Source organism: Apium graveolens, chromosome 7 (assembly GCF_009905375.1).
Source record: "Apium graveolens cultivar Ventura chromosome 7, ASM990537v1, whole genome shotgun sequence".
In the NCBI taxonomy this organism is placed as follows: domain Eukaryota; kingdom Viridiplantae; phylum Streptophyta; class Magnoliopsida; order Apiales; family Apiaceae; genus Apium; species Apium graveolens.
In genome coordinates, this window is record NC_133653.1 from 806749 (window position 1) to 823261 (window position 16513).

Here is a 16513-nt window from a genome sequence, read left to right on the forward strand (position 1 = left end):
CCATTAAGCCCAAGTATCTTAAGTGAACTAAATCTCCTATTTCTTCTGGTATTCTCTGTGAATGTACACTTGTCATATCCAGGACTCTAAGATTTTTGAATCTCGCACACACCAACTTCATTTCTTTTAATTCATATTTACCACTTAAATAATTTATCACTGCCAATGAATGCAAACATAAAGCATCAAATCTATGCTCAACTAGTTTCAAGTACTCACCTATTTCATTGTAAGTGGCATGACGAGGTTGTCCTTCCAACAAATAAATGAGTTCTGGATGGTGTTTACCTGAGTCCAAAACCACCAATAACTTGTGCTCCTTTGCATTTTTTATGGAAAGATCACGGACAAGATCATGGACCCGGCAACTCCTAACTTGTCCGTTCCATCCCAATTTATTAACCTGAAGCAAATTACGGTTAATCAGCTCATTCAAACAGTTTTCAGCTATGTCCTCCATGATTACTCCTTCACCTTCCTCGGCTTCTGATATGAATTCAAACAGTCTTTCATTTGGGGAGACAAGTCATTAAAACTCAAACTCAGTATTGTTGGAAACATAGATGTGCTTTATATCGAAAATTTCAATAATATAAATACACCAGCACAATAATAGGAGATTACTTTTATTTCTTAATAATAAAAATATAACTTATACATATAAGTGTTTACACACACTGCAGCTTTTTTTTTCTCTCACAAGAGCTTCTGCTCTTTTCTTTCTCTGTAAATTTCACTCTTGGTGTACAACATTACATGCAGCTGGGTGGCCTTATTTATAGGCTCAAATAACCACATACATCACTGCTTACATAAGCTTACTATCTATTTTCTATACAGCCTACCTTATTAGTAGGATTCAAAGCTTGACCCTTACACCCAACAGCTGTTGCAATCTTTTTCTTTATAAGCATCTAGTTTTTCACATCCGACCACCATATATTGAGGAGATGATAAGGTTCTACTAGCTGGTTCAAATACACACATAGCTGCTTCTATTTAATGTCACAGAAGACCTGGAATTTTCTCTGCTTCATTATTAGTGCATACATGAAAACTGCCACTATTGCCTACCATATTTTCAGGAGCTTTATTTCTGAGTGTATAGCTGCGTTATTATCTACTATTCATACTAGTTGTAATTTATTACACACTGTTACGTAGATAAAAATAAACTTCTGGAAGGGTTTGAATTCTAACACTCCCCCTCAAACCCGACTTTGCATTCCGAGCTTGTTTTTCATTTTGTAAAATATATCCGGCTTCAACGGCTTTGTGAAAATATCCGCTAAATTTTCTTCAGTCCTGCAGTGCACCAACTCTATTATTTTCTCGTTCACCTGTTCTCGAATAAAATGATATTTTATATTGATGTGCTTGCTCCGACTGTATGACACTGGATTTTTCGCAAGTGAAATTGCGGATTTGTTATCCACGTAAATTTTAACTGGACCTTCATCTGCAAGATTTAACTCGCCCAATATGTAGCCTAGCCACATAGCTTGACATGCACACGTTGCTGCTGCGATGTATTCTGCTTCACATGTTGATAGTGCCACTATTGGCTGCTTCTTTGATGACCACGAGAATATTGCAGAACCAATATGAAAAGCATATCCCGAAGTGCTTTTCCCGTCATCCAAATCACCACCATAATCACTATCTGAATAGCCAACTAATTTTGAATTTTGAGAATGCATGTAAAACAGACCATGATCAAGTATACCTTTTATGTACCTCAAGATTCTTTTAGCTGCCATGAAGTGATCTTGCTTCGGTTTTTCCATGTACCTACTAACCAATCCAACTGCATACATAATATCTGGACGAGTAAAAGTTAGGTACCTCAGACTTCCAACCAGACTTTTAAACAACGTCGGATTTACTGACTCCCTTGTTGAATCAACTATGAGCTTTATGCTCGGTTCTACTGGCGTGCTTACTGGCTTGCATTCCTCCATTCTGAACTTCTTTAAAATCTGCTCCGCATATTTTTTCTGAGACATAAAAATCCCGTCTTTGTTTTGCTTCACCTCGACTCCAAGAAAGTATGACATTTGACCAATATCTGTCATCTCAAATTCGTTAGTCATAACTTTCTTAAAATCATCAAACATACCAGGGTTATTTCCTGTAAAGATCATGTCATCCACGTACAAGCACACGATAATAATATCTCCCCCTGAATTTGTCTTTGTATAGAGGGCATGCTCGTATGGACTTTTCACAAAACCATTTTTCTGAAAGTATTCATCAACCCTTGTGTTCCATGCTCGCGGAGCTTGCTTCAAACCATATAAAGCTTTCTTCAGTCTCTAGACTTTGTTTTCGCGGCCTTTCTGAACATATCCGGGAGGCTGCTCAATATAAACTTCTTCTTCAAGATAACCGTTAAGGAATGCTGACTTCACGTCCATCTGAAAAATCTTCCATTGATTTTGAGCGGAAATTGATGTAAGAAGTCTGATGGTGTCAACTCGTGCAACTGGAACAAACACCTCATCATAGTCAATGCCATATCGCTGCTTGTAGCCTTTAGCCACTAGCCTCGCCTTGTATTTTTCCACTTATCCATCCTGATTCGTCTTGGTCTTGTAGACCCATTTGACACCAATTGCTTTGTGTCCTTCTGGAAGATCAGTGAGCTCCCAAGTATCATTCTTATTGATTGCGCCAATTTCTTCATCCATGGCTTTGTTCCATTTGCTTTCTTCAGAAGCTTCTTCAAATGTAACTGGATCACATTCAGCCATTAAACAAAATAGAGAATAATCAAAGGTTGTTTGTACCGGACTTGTTGCTTCATAAATATTATCCAGACTCCGCATCTTTCTCGGTGCTTCCCCTGAACTGCTGCTTGCTCCTGTGGATGGTGTCGATCTAGGTGTTTGTTGATTTGGACTTGGTGGAGGAGTTTGATCATCGTCATCTTCAATGTTCTGGTTATCACCGTCATCGTCATCACCATTGAAAAATAAACCAGCAACTTTTCTTTCATCCTCGCTCCATCTCGAGTAATCAGATTCATCAAACTCAACATCTCGAGAAATGATTAATTTCTTTGTTATGGGATTATAGAGTCTGTACGCCTTGCTCTTTTTGTCATATCCGGTAAAGATACATTTCTCGCCTTTATCATCCAACTTCTTTCTTTTTTGATCGGGAACGTGGGCATAAGAGATACATCCAAAAATTCTGAGATGTCCAACTGATGGTTTGCTTCCGCTCTATGCTTCATTTGGAGTTTTGTTTCTGACACTTTTTGTTGGACAGCGATTCAACAAATAAACTGCACATAAAACGGCTTCGGCCCAAAAGGTTCTCGGCAAGTGCTTTGCTTTCACCATGCTCCTTGCCATGTCATGAATAGTGCGATTCTTTCTTTCTGCAACGCCATTTTGTTGAGGAGTATAGGCCGTTATCAACTGATGATTGATTCCATGTGCTCTACAAAAGCTTCTAAACAGATTAGAAGTATATTCGCCTCCTCTGTCTGATCTAAGTACCTTCAAATAATGACCACTTTGCTTTTCTGCCAGTGCTTTGAACTCCTTGAATTTATCAAGAGCCTCCGACTTTTCTTTGATGATATACACCCAACTTTTCCTGCTAAAATCATCAATAAAAGTTAGGTAATACCTATTACCTCCAGTGATGAGATATCAAATGGACCAACAATATCTGTGTGAACAATCTCCAATGGCCTTCTGGCTCTCCAAGATTTTCCAACGGGAAAACTTTGTCGATGTTGCTTCCCCTTTACACATGCTTCACACAAATTTTCTGGTTCGTTGATTTCCGGCAAACCGTCCACCATTTTTGTCTTTGACAATAATTTCAGGCCAGAAAATCCAAGATGACCATATCTCAAATGCCACAACCACGAGTCATTTTTAATGACCGACTTTAAGCACTTCTGCACATTTGTTTGCATATCAAGCGTAAACAAACGATTTTTTGACATCTCAAATTTGCAATCAATTCCCGAGCTTGATTTCTGATAATGAGGGAATTGTCCTGCATTTGTATATTATACCCTTTCTCCACAAGCTGGCCAAGATTGATAATATTATTTTTCAATGCAGGAATATAATAAACATCATTTATATATTTATTTTCACCTTTCTTTGACATGATTGTGACGGTACCTTTTCCTTTCACCGGAATCTTTGACGAGTCACCAAAAGTAACTTCTCCGCTGATGGTGTCGTCTATCTCCGTGAATAATTCCTTGTGACCAGTCATGTGATTACTGGCCCCTGAGTCAAGATACCAAACATTCTTCTTGCTTTCCTCGTCTCCTTTGTAAGTGAGGAACATAGCAGTGCCAACATCTTTGTCTTCTTTTGCTGCTGCAAAATGACTTCTTTCTTCCACCTTTGGTGATCTACACTCGTAACTGAAATGGCCATATTTATTACAGTTATAGCACTGATATTGAGACTTATCACCTCGTTGTTGATATCCGCCTCGTCCTCGGCCTCTGAAATTTTGACCACGACCAGATGGCTGACACCCTTCAGAATTCTGGCATCTATTGAAGGACTGCCTTCCTCGTCCTCGTCCACCACGGTAGCCACCTCTAAAGCCACCTCTGCTACTGCCAGAACTGTCACCAATGGACACCTTACTTTGCAACGCCTTTTCCAAATGGCTTACATCATCATACTGGTTCATTCGCTGCTCGTGGGCTTGAAGTGAACTAACCAGCTCATCAATGGAAATTGTGGACAAGTCTTTTGACTCTTCGATAGAAGTAACAACATAATCAAATTTTCTTGTTAATGAACGGAGCAACTTTTCCATGACCCGAACATCATCGAGACTTTCCCCATTTCTTTTCATCTCATTTATCACCGTTTTCAAACGCGTAACAAATTCACCAATATTTTCGGAACTCTTCATCTTCAAATTTTCGAACTCCCCACGTAGCACTTGGAGCCGAACTTTTTTGACTTTCTCGACACCCTGGAATGATTTCTGCAGAATCTCCCACGCGTCTTTCGCCATTTTTGCATTTGAAATTTTTTCAAAGGTTGATTCGTCAACTCCTTCAATAATTGTATATAACGCCTTTTTATCTTTTTTCCGGGTCTCTTTCAAAATCATCTTCTCCGTATTTGAAAGGGCTGTTTCGGCGGCTGTATATGTGGGCTCGTCATACCCGCTTTCAACAATATCCCAATTATCGTAGGAACCGAGTAACACCTTCATTTGTATGCTCCAGTTCCCGTAATTTGTCGCCATCAACTTTGGAATTTGCGGTTGTATCATGCTCGCCATTTTTCAGAAACGTGACCTTGGCTCGGATACCACTTGTTGGAAACGTAGATGTGCTTTATATCGAAAATTTCAATAATATAAATACACCAGCACAATAATAGGAGATTACTTTTATTTCTTAATAATAAAAATACAACGTATACATATAAGTGTTTACACACACTACAGCTTTTTTTTTCCTCTCACAAGAGCTTCTGCTCTTTTCTTTCTTTGTAAATTTCACTCTTGGTGTACAACATTACATGCAGCTGGGTGGCCTTATTTATAGGCTCAAATAACCACATACATCACTGCTTACATAAGCTTACTATCTATTTTCTATACAGCCTACCTTATTAGTAGGATTCAAAGCTTGACCCTTACACCCAACAGCTGTTGCAATCTTTTTATTTATAAGCATCTAGTTTTTCACATCCAGCCACCATATATTGAGGAGATGATAAGGTTCTACTAGCTGGTTCAAATACACACATAGCTGCTTCTATTTAATGTCACAGAAGACCTGGAATTTTTTCTGCTTCATTATTAGTGCATGCATGAAAACTGCCACTATTGCCTACCATATTTTCAGGAGCTTTATTTCTGAGTGTATAGCTGCTTTATTATCTACTATTCATACTAGTTGTAATTTATTACACACTGTTACGTAGATAAAAATAAACTTCTGGAAGGGTTTGAATTCTAACAAGTATTTCTCCAATCTTGGGGGACAAGTCATGATCCTTCAAGGGTCTCCATATATGCTCCTTCACCTTTGACCAATAATCATAGCTCGTTGTGTGATAAGAGGCCACTCAGTACCACGATTGCAAGTGGTAAACCACGACATTTACCAACCATCTCCCTTCCTAATTTCTTCAAATTTGGGGTTGTTGGTTCTGCTCTCTTACAGAACAATTCCCAGCTCTCATCTTCGGTTAGAAAACGGAGTTGATGGACAAAACATTTGCCATCTGCCATCTCTGCAACTTTTTTATTGCGGGTGGTCATGATGATTCTACTACCGTTTTTCTGGTTTGGAAAAGTAACTCTGACAGGTGCTGCAGCAAATCATACTCGTCCATGGTTGACAACTTTTGTTCGTACTCAACTCCCATAAAGGACTTCGCTATTCTCTTCACAACATCTTTTATGTCATATTCGCTGGACACACAAACCTTAGCACGAGTGTCAAAATTTCTCAACTCGCTAGAGTTGTACAACTTGGTGGCAAGTGAAGTCTTGCCCAAGCCCCCCATTCCGTGAATTGAAATAACATTAAGGAAGGGATCCTCACTATTAAGTTCAGCCTTCAAAGTCTTAAAATCATCCTCGAAACCAACCACTTCCACCTGGTTATTAATGGCGGTTATTCTCAACAATGTTCTCTCTTTCTGCTGCTTGTTTGGAGTGGCTAAGATGTTGTCAATACGGTACTCATTTCGCCTATTCTTGATCACTTCAATCCTTCTCTTGAGTGAATCTATCTCCTTGCCGATATCAGAAAGCGTAACTTTTTCTCTGATCATGCAGAAACAGGCCTGGACACAATCCAAGATACCTTGTTTCGGAGCTGCATATTCTTCTTGGTTAGCACCAAATTCGCTCAGGATTTTTATCGCATCATTGGCGACATCTCTAACGTCCTCCACCCAGTTGCGGATTTGCTCCTCTTCCAGCCTTGATTCTGCAGATCTTATGGAAGACTGAAGGTATCGCAATTCATCTTTGAGCCACCTTAAATTATCTTTCACTTCTAGTAGAATGTTAACTTCTTGTGCAATAAATTCACCAAGCTTTTCGATTGCAAAAGATACGATTGCATCAACCATTCTTCCCAGGAGCAACTAGAATAATATTAATCTTTTTAAGTGACTCCAGAAAGCTGAAGATTGTAAAGATTTGTATGTTCTGTTAGGCCATCATAAACTTAATTTATATAGTACACAGACATATGAGTAGTGGTTCAGAGATGATTTTAACATCGATTGCAGTAGATATTAGACTTTTCTTATTCGCTGACGTATATGGTGTCCCTGTAAGATGCTTTGAATAATTCGACTTCAGAACAACCAGAGTGGTGTCTTATTGTGGACAGTTGCAAATGAAACATGTAGTCATAAACATAATCCATCTTTAGCTCATCTTGGATGAAGGTGCTAGCAGCCTTTCCGATTTCCTGTGCCTGAATTTGCGAGTATATTAGAGGATACAAAAGCAACTTTTATGATGAGAATGATATCTGAAGGAGGAGTAAAATACCTTCTCTGTATTGAGATTTCCCCATTCTGCTGCATATTCTATTGATCTGCATTTGTCATCGTTGTTGATTGGCCAGTAATGTTCCAAGGGCTTTAGGCTTCTCACGAAGAAGTCATAGTAATCTGGTTTCACTAACAAAGTAACTGAATCACAGGCTAATATGTACTTTTCACTAACTGACCAAGCATATCCTTCAATATAAATCTTGTACCTACACATTGATCATGTGTCTGATTTTCTAAGAAAACAAGAATGAAAATAGAGAATATAATATGAAATTTAGGTACAATTTACATACCTATAAGTGCATTGATTCGCAACATTTGACTGATGAAATCCTTGTTGCCCTTCACGAATCCAGTCCTGGAAAAAAAACAAAAAATGACTCGATTAACTTCAACAGATTGATTTGAACAAATGATATTGTTTACTAACTGGCCTAAAGAATTCATTTTTTTACCTGAACGAAAAGACGAGCATTCCAGTCATGTTCTTCAGAAACATTGCACTTCAACAGGTCCTTTCTGTTGTCTACGACAAAAGGGTTTCCTTTCCAATAAGCATATGGTTCCCTGTCCATCCATTTGACCTTACTGTTCCCTTCTTTCATTTCTTTCAGTATCATTTCCCATGGCTTTATATTTATTTCAGCCCTTGAAATGCATTAACAGCTTTTCAATCTTTCAGGTTTTCATTCTAAGCAATCTAATCTTAATAGATATCAATCAATATATTCTTAATGTTTACTAGCACTAGGATTTATAAATTACTTTAAATACCCTTCATTATTTTACTCTGCTAAATCATTTGCTTGCCCTTTTTGGTCATGAAAAATTTAGCTGGATAATAATCATATTGACCCAATGGCAACCCATGGGTTCGGTCGATTTCAATGTGGTAGAACAAAAAATACTATACTTGATCGGATACTCCATCTACTATCTATGGGTTCTGGGTAACCCAACTTACTATCCAACAGATTTGACGTGCAACCAACATGGTAACTACCATGACAAAAAAGTTGATAACAGCAATGACACATTATTCTCACTAGTACAGAAGACACTTTAGGAGTCGCACCTATAGTATCGGTTGAAAAGAGAACCGACACTCTTTACTGCCTAATGCGTCGGTTAAATAGAGAACCGACACATTTTTCTATTTTTCAAAGCTAAAGGCGTCGGTCATTTCAATTAACCGATGCTGCAGAGTTAGAATAGCGTCGGTCAAGTTGAATGTCGTCGCTAGTTTGGTCTTCTGTGTCGGTTGGTCAAACGACCGACGCTGTTGGTGTTGTTATTGTGTCGGTCTTTTTTTTAGCCGACGCTATTAAGATATATACATTGTCGGTTTTCTTTTTGACCGACGTAAGAAGAAATAATTTAAAAAAAAGATTAAAAATAAACGCGGGCTTTAAACCTTTCATCTCCTGCTACTAAAAATTTTCTTCGATTTCTAGGGTTCGATTTCGGAGAAAGGGGAATCGATTGGGTTTCGATTGTGGGGTTTTGGCTGCTGCTGCTTAAGCATCTTCACAAAGGTAATCCACCAACTTGCTTTCATAGTTTCTATTTTTTATATACATATATACATATATATACACACACACACACGTGTATATGAATCTGTAAATTTCTGAATCTGCTTTGTTTCGATTGAATTTATCAAGCATACATCATTTACTTTATGTTAATGTTCTTGAGTTTCAAATTTGATTGATTGATTGTATCAGTTGATTTTAGATTAAGATAAGTTGTATTTACAAAGTGACTCTGATCATTTCGTGTTTTTTCCGAAGATGTGTTCGTTGACTTCATTGTAATTGAAATATAAGGAATTAACTTGATATTATAGAAATTCAGTTTACTTGTGTAGAATGTGAAAATCGAGCTCTGTGCGCAACCGTTAATTACCTGCTTTGTTTGTTTGTTCTCAATAACGTAATGTAAATATTTGTGCTCATCCTTCAATTAATGTTTGAACACTTGAAATTCATTGTAGTTGTTGAGTCTAATGGCTTCTGCTACTGCTGCTTCACTATTTCCTCTGTGTCATTTCGTTTTACAGGTCGAATGTAAGAGTTTTCTCTAATTTATAGATTACATCATGATCAGGTCAAACATACTCATCAAGAAAAAAGTTGAGAAACTTCTACTGTGCAATTTGGAAACGTAAAACATTTTAGCATCTTTATTTGTCACTTACTTTCCCGATCTAAATCTCTAACTGCTAATTTACAAAGGAAATGAGAATAGTTAAAATAAACACTAGGTTGCTGATATACAATAGTTGTTTATAGCTTTGTGACCAATAATTTGTCCATATTGGTTTCAGCACATTCGTCATTCAAGCTTGTTTGCGATTATCTCTTTAAAATTGAGTCGTGCTGCCAATTAACCACAACCAGTCCAGAGAAGCACCTACATTGTCATTGGTTCATAAAGTTTGATATTAAACTTGTAAGAATGTGTAGCTCTTTGTGAATGACAGCTTTAAAATTCTGCAAACTGGTTCTCAAACTCTGTTATGGTTTGCAGGAGCACTTTGTTAAAAGAAGACAACATCTTGTAGGTCCCAATAATTCATCTCTCAAGGCTTTAGAAATTTTAACTGGCTGGTATATCCTTGTTCAGGTATGGTTTGCAAGAGCGCTTTGTTTTCTCTTCTGAAACTAGATAGGTTTATTATATATGCTTGTAAATGGGTGATTTCTGTTAAGTTCTGCATATTAGTTTTCTTGCCAGGCTGCATCGGTCAGGTACAATCAGCACGCTAAAATGAATCTGAAACATTGCAATCAGCACGCTACTTTGTCCTGTAATTGTTAATATAACAGAAACCAGTATGCTATTTTATATAGAAATATGAAGCAAATATCTTGTTGTTCTTGCTGTTTGTGCTCATCAATATGAAAGGAGTATCAATCTCCCCATTTTTTATGATTATAACCTATTTAGGAGAATTAACAGCTCCCCCTAAATCCCTGCATAAAATGTTAATATAAAATCTGCTACAAAATTAATTTAATATAATCTGAACTTCTTCCATTCATTTTTGATAGAAAGAGAACATGGATCGTCTCACGTGGATGTATAAAATACCACGGGTCTCGCATGCCTATGTTAATGGTGTTAATGAGTTCATTGCATGTGCGGTAGAAAATCTAAAGAAGAAACAGATCGAACATGGAAAAGAAGACAGGATCACATGTCCATGTCGTGATTGTTATAATCTGAAAAAGTATCCTAATATTGACACTATTCGTGAGCATTTATTTCGCCGTGGTTTCATGGAAGATTATACTACGTGGATTTGGAATGGGGAGGGAATACACACTAGCAAGACTGAGACTTCTAGCAAAATTTATGAAAGTTATGGAGACAGTATGCCTCATAATCAAGAAGATGATGCTGAAAATGATAGGGTTGAAGAGATGATCCAAGATGTTGAAGAAATCCTAGTGCACCAACCAGAAGTTCTGGAGAACTTGGTTGATGATTCTAAAAAACCTCTCTATCGTGGGTGCAATGTTCAATTTACTAGGTTATCAACAACCTTGAAGTTGTGTAAACTCAAAGTAAAAAATGGTTGGAGTGACAAGAGTTTCACTGAAATACTCAAACTTTTAGCAGAAATGCTTCCTGCAAAAAATGAGCTTCCAACTTCCACATACGAGGCGAAGAAGATATTGTGTCCAATGGGTATGAATGTAAAGAAGATACATGCTTGTCCAAATGATTATGTACTCTTTCGCAAGGAGCATGAACATTTACACACATGTCCAAAGTGTGGAGCCTCCCGATATAAGCGGGATGGAAATAATTCTTCTATTAATGACAAGAGGCCTCCTGTCAAGGTGTTGCGCTACTTACCCATATTGGAACGATTCAGACGTCTCTTTGCAAATTCCAATGATGTAAAGCTTGTAAGGTGGCACGTGGAAGGGAGAAAATCAGATGGAATGCTCTGACACCCGGCTAACTCTCCGCAATGGAGAACCATTAATGGTAAATTCCCAAAATTTGGAGGAGAAGTTAGAAATCTACGACTAGGGCTTTGTGCAGACGGCATGAATCCGTATCGCACTCTAAGCTCTACACATAGCACTTGGCCGGTTCTTCTAACGATATATAACTTGCCTCCTTGGCTATGCATGAAGCGTAAGTACATCATGTTGATATTATTAATCCCTGGTCCTAAAGAAGCTGGAAATAATATAGATGTTTATCTTCAGCCACTTATTGAGGATTTAAAGTTATTGTGGGATCAAGGTGAGAAGATGTATGATGCATACAGTCAGACATATTTCAATTTGCATGCCATGATCTTCAGCACTATAAGTGACTTTCCCGGCTATGGTAACCTCTCAGGTTACACGATTAAAGGAGCTAAAGCATGTCCGATTTGTGAAGATGCTACGATTGATCTTCGTTTGAAGAACTGCAAAAAAAATATATATATGGGTCATCGCACGTTTCTTCCACTTACTCACCCTTATCATAAGAGGAAAAACGATTTTGATGGGACTATCGAGACTCGAGTGGCTCGTTTTCCTTTAACCGGGAATGAGGTCTTTGAACGAGTTAAAGACATTGATGTTGTTCTTGGGAAGCTGTATAAAAAGCCAACTCCGAATAGTATTTGGAAGAAAAGATCTATATTTTGGGATCTACCATATTGGGAACACTTGCAAGTGAGACATTGCCTTGACTTTATGCATATTGAAAAAATGTTTGTGAAAGCATTATTGGGACACTATTGAATATACCTGGTAAGACGAAGGATGGGATGAAAGTCAGGCTAGACTTGCAAGAGCTGGGTGTACGAGCTAAGTTAGCACCACAACAATCTGGTAAACGTGTGTATCTACCTCCCGCTTGTTACACTTTGTCCAGGAAAGAGAAAATAAGCTTTTGTGAGTGTTTATCAAGTGTCAAAGTTCCATCTGGATATTCCTTAAATCTAAAAAACCTCGTGTCAATGAAAGACTTGAAGCTTCTAGGTTTGAAGTCACATGATTGTCACGTGCTAATGCAACATCTTCTACCGGTTGCAATTCGAGGCATATTGTCGAGGCACGTGAGAGTGGTTATCACGAAATTGTGCTTCTTCTTTAATTCTATATGTAGCAAGGTCATCGATCCCTTGACTTTGGATAAATTGCAAGCTGATATTATAGTCACACTTTGTGAATTTGAAATGTATTTCCTACATTCATTCTTCGACATTATGGTGCATTTAGTGACTCATCTTGTGAGAGAGATAAAAATTTGTGGTCCTTTGTATGTGCGTCAAATGTATCCTTTCGAGAGGTTTCTGTGCATTTTAAAATCATATGTGAGAAATCGGCGTCATCCTGAAGCAAGCATAGTTGAAGGGTATTCGGTTGAAGAGACTATTGAATTTTGCACGGACTATCTAGCATCTACCGATCCAGTTGGAATTCCGAGATCTCGTCATGAAGGTAGACTTGACGGTCAGGGTAAAGTAAGACATAAAATGATCACTCCTTGTGCTGAAATGCTTGATAGAGCCCATCTCTTTGTTCTACAACACATGACATAAGTTAATCCTTACTTACAAGAGCACATACTGGAGATTCGACGAAAGAATCCCTCTAAGGGTGGCAAGTGGGTTACAAATGAACATAATCGATCTTTTGTGAAATGGTTTAAAGATCGAGTGATGTCTCAGTATTCAAAAAGTCCTTCAACAGTTTCCAATACTCTGAAGTGGTTAGCTTATGGCCCAAACATGCCACTGAGTTCTTTCCAAGGATATGATGTAAATGGGTACAGTTTCTACACACAACATCAAGATAATAAGAGCACCGTGCAAAATAGTGGAATATCTGTAGATGCTTTTTCAACAGAATTTGAAAGAGGCAATTCCATTGCATCACGAGATGTAAAGAAGTCTTATTATGGGGTGATTGAGGAAATCTGGGAGATTGATTACAAAGATTTCAAAGTTGCACTATTTAAATGTAAATGGTTTGATATCCGTCGTGGTGTTCGAGTGGATGAGTCAGGTTTCACTTTGGTTGACTTCAATCGGTTTGGTCATGAGGATGATCCATTTATACTTGCAACACAGGTCAAACAAGTTTTTTATATTCGAGACCCGGCTGATGTGAGGTGGTCAATTGTTGTTCAAGGTAAGCGACGTATTATTGGAGTTGATAATGTCGAAGATGAGGAAGAGTATAATTAATTTGACGAGAACCCCCCTTTCTCGATTGGCCTACAAACCACATCTATAGAAGATAGTACGGATATAAGTTATGCACATAATGACCATGACGAAGGGGTATGGATTGATCATCAATAATGATTTGAAATACCTTCATGCCAATGAAGGTAATTTTCTACCCTATAATTAAGAATAGAAGAACAGAAGAACTCTAACAAATTCATCTTCAATTTATTCATTTAGTGGACACAAAGTGTGTGTAGAAGTGTTGATGAAGACACTGATGTACTAGAAACTCGATCGCTATATATTTTACTTATGTGTGAACTTGTAGTTCTACTTATAATCAGAAATATTTTTTTCTTTTCCAGGTCACAAGTGTTAAATTTGTAAACAAAGGTGAACTGGTAGTTACCGGATCCGGTGATAATGTAAGCTCCGTTCTTTTTTGCACTTCGGTACATGGCTTGAATTTATTTAAATTTTGATAACATGGCCATAGTTTTCTGGTTCTAATAAATACTAATAGGTTGTTAATTCTTTTTTCTTTATTGTTCTTCCCTTCTTAATTATATGAACTTTGTAGTAATTTTTAACTTGGGCTTGTAATACGACGTAATTAGAATTTCCTTATAATGTGCCTGGACTGGTCTTAGTGATGAACTGGTTCTCATTTTGTCCATGTGCACAGTTGGACTTGGTATTTTAATATTGGATTAGAGCATAAGCTGGTGATTCTTTTGCAGACTGTTCGTGTGTGGAAAAGGTCTGAGAAAGGGAGCTATAAGTGCAAAGATATAGTAGACCATCACACTGCAGAGGTAAGTCATACTTCATTTATTGGTGTCATTAAACTGTCACGAGTAGGTAGAGTTCAAAATGTCATTAGTTGGTAGATTAGTGCTCAAAATTGGCTATTCTGTTTTGCACTGTCATGCACTATAAATGTTACAGAGTTGATTATCTAGATAGGCATTATAGTAGTTATTTTTAGTCTATTACAAGTAATGTGTTTGTATTATCATTTAGAAATGTAATAATTTGATACTATCAAATTAGTATCATTTACGCAATCATCAACAGGTGCGAGCTGTCACTGTCCATCCATCTCAGAAGTACTTTGTAACAGCGTCCCTTGATTGTACATGGCATATCAAACCTTGATCTGCAAAATTGTCAAAAAACTAAAGATTTGCTCATAGATTGAAAAATATAGTTATTATATTTAAGACATTTACTATTAATAATGTAGTAAAGTAAAATGTGGAATCACTATACTTGATAAATAAAAATACTATTGCATAATTACTTATAATAGCCAGGATTTTTACTCCACTGATTTTTACTCTTCTTTTAGATATTTCAAAATTTTATTTTCGAAAATCTAGTAATTAAGTTTTCTGGACCAGATCTAGTAATGAGTACAGTATTAATATCCAACATTGAAATGATTCAGTAGTAATGAAGTTTTCTGGACCAGATCTAGTAATGAGTACAGTATTAATATCCAACATTGAAATGATTCAGTAGTAATGAAGTTTTCTGGACCAGATCTAGTAATGAGTTAGAGAACTTTCAGTCTTTCACATACGAGTAATTACTTTAAATTGTTCAACTTTCATAGGTTTCTGCAACAAATGGTATCAATTATCAGCTCCATAGACACTATTGCAATAATCCCAGCTATACATGATATTTGATCATACAGGTGCAATAACTTAATGTACCATATGTAATAGCTCTTACATTTCCTAACCTATTATGTTACAGGTATAAGATTAATGGATCAAGATGAAGATAGGAGGGAGCAAAACAGAGAGGAAGACAAAGAGCAAGACAGGGATCAAAGTTCTGAAGAATTAGTCAAGAAAAGAAGCGGAGGTCCAACGTTGTGCAAAAACTTGAAAAGAAGGATCGCAAAACAGAATTTGGATTGTAGCATTTCTTTCAATGAATATGGTGAGCCAATTGGGGATATGCTTAAAGATTTTAGGACTTATGTAGGATCAGTGGTTCGATTCCAAGTTGATATAAATATCGAGAGTTGGGACCTTGTAAATCAAGGCTTGAAAGATGCAATATGGGAAGATATTAAGGTACAATAAGACAATAAGGCATTTGAATTCAACTGTATTTAACATTCTTTGGCTGCTTGCTAATATTTCCCTATTAGTAATTTATAACTTACTCATTATGTTCAGACCCGGTGGAAATTGGATGATTCACGGAAAAAGAACATGTTAGAAAGAGCAGGAAAGCAGTGGAGAGATTTCAAGGGAAAGCTGACTAAGAATTATTTTCGAGAAGGCAAGGATCCGTGTGAAAAATACAGCTTCATTACCGAGGACACGTGGAAAACATTCAAACAGAGACGTGAGACTGCAGAGTTTAAGGTAATTCAATGTCAATTCCTGAAAGTAGGCATGTCTGATAAATTATAAATTACAAAGAAGTATAACACATCTAGATTCTGCAAACCAGAATTTTTTTTTTGATAAATTATAAGACTATACTCAGACTTTTCGAATGGAATCCAGTCTTGTAAAGATGCAGTTTACTAGTTCACATTGCCAATAAAAAATAATGAAATTAAACAAGGGATTGCAAAATTACAGTTTCGGAAAGTAGAATTTGCTGCACTGAGACAAGTCTGACATATAAAACTGAACTGGATGTGGTATCATCTGTTGTTTCTTCTCCTTTCGTACTTAAACTGGATTCATAAGATTTTAATGTTGGTGGTTCAACGATGGCTCCTCCTGATTTTACTGTCTTGATAGATCTGAAGGACAGTGGG

At 37.2% G+C, this 16513-nt stretch overlaps 2 protein-coding genes and 2 long non-coding RNA genes across 4 annotated transcripts in view; 2 read left to right on the forward strand and 2 right to left on the reverse strand.

Annotated features, from left to right (window-relative positions):
* The window catches only part of LOC141671305 (uncharacterized), a 328936-nt gene that overhangs the window by 119978 nt on the left and 192445 nt on the right, over nt 1-16513 (forward strand). The gene's annotated exons all lie outside the window — the stretch shown is intronic.
* LOC141670430 (disease resistance protein RPP13-like) overlaps nt 1-16513 on the reverse strand; it is a 77476-nt gene that overhangs the window by 23718 nt on the left and 37245 nt on the right. The window lies entirely within an intron of this gene.
* LOC141673005 (uncharacterized) lies at nt 6758-8221 on the reverse strand. Its single transcript, XM_074479737.1, has 4 exons — nt 7985-8221; nt 7823-7887; nt 7525-7735; nt 6758-7447 (listed from the first exon to the last, which is right to left on the reverse strand). The coding sequence occupies exons 1-4, from the start codon at nt 8147-8149 to the stop codon at nt 7274-7276; spliced, it is 615 nt and encodes a 204-aa protein (XP_074335838.1). The 5' UTR covers nt 8150-8221; the 3' UTR covers nt 6758-7273.
* LOC141671259 (uncharacterized) lies at nt 14046-14813 on the forward strand. Its single transcript, XR_012555025.1, has 3 exons — nt 14046-14147; nt 14463-14537; nt 14800-14813. It is a non-coding gene; the product is annotated as an uncharacterized LOC141671259 (long non-coding RNA).

Bases quoted from the DNA above. Each gene is read 5' to 3' on its own strand.
- LOC141673005 (XM_074479737.1), bottom strand. From the start codon at position 8,149: ATGATACTGAAAGAAATGAAAGAAGGGAACAGTAAGGTCAAATGGATG. The intron at 7,888-7,984 runs GTAAAAAAATGA...TTTTTTTTCCAG, and splicing joins ATGCTCGTCTTTTCGTTCAG to GACTGGATTCGTGAAGGGCA. The intron at 7,736-7,822 runs GTATGTAAATTG...ATCAATGTGTAG, and splicing joins GCGAATCAATGCACTTATAG to GTACAAGATTTATATTGAAG.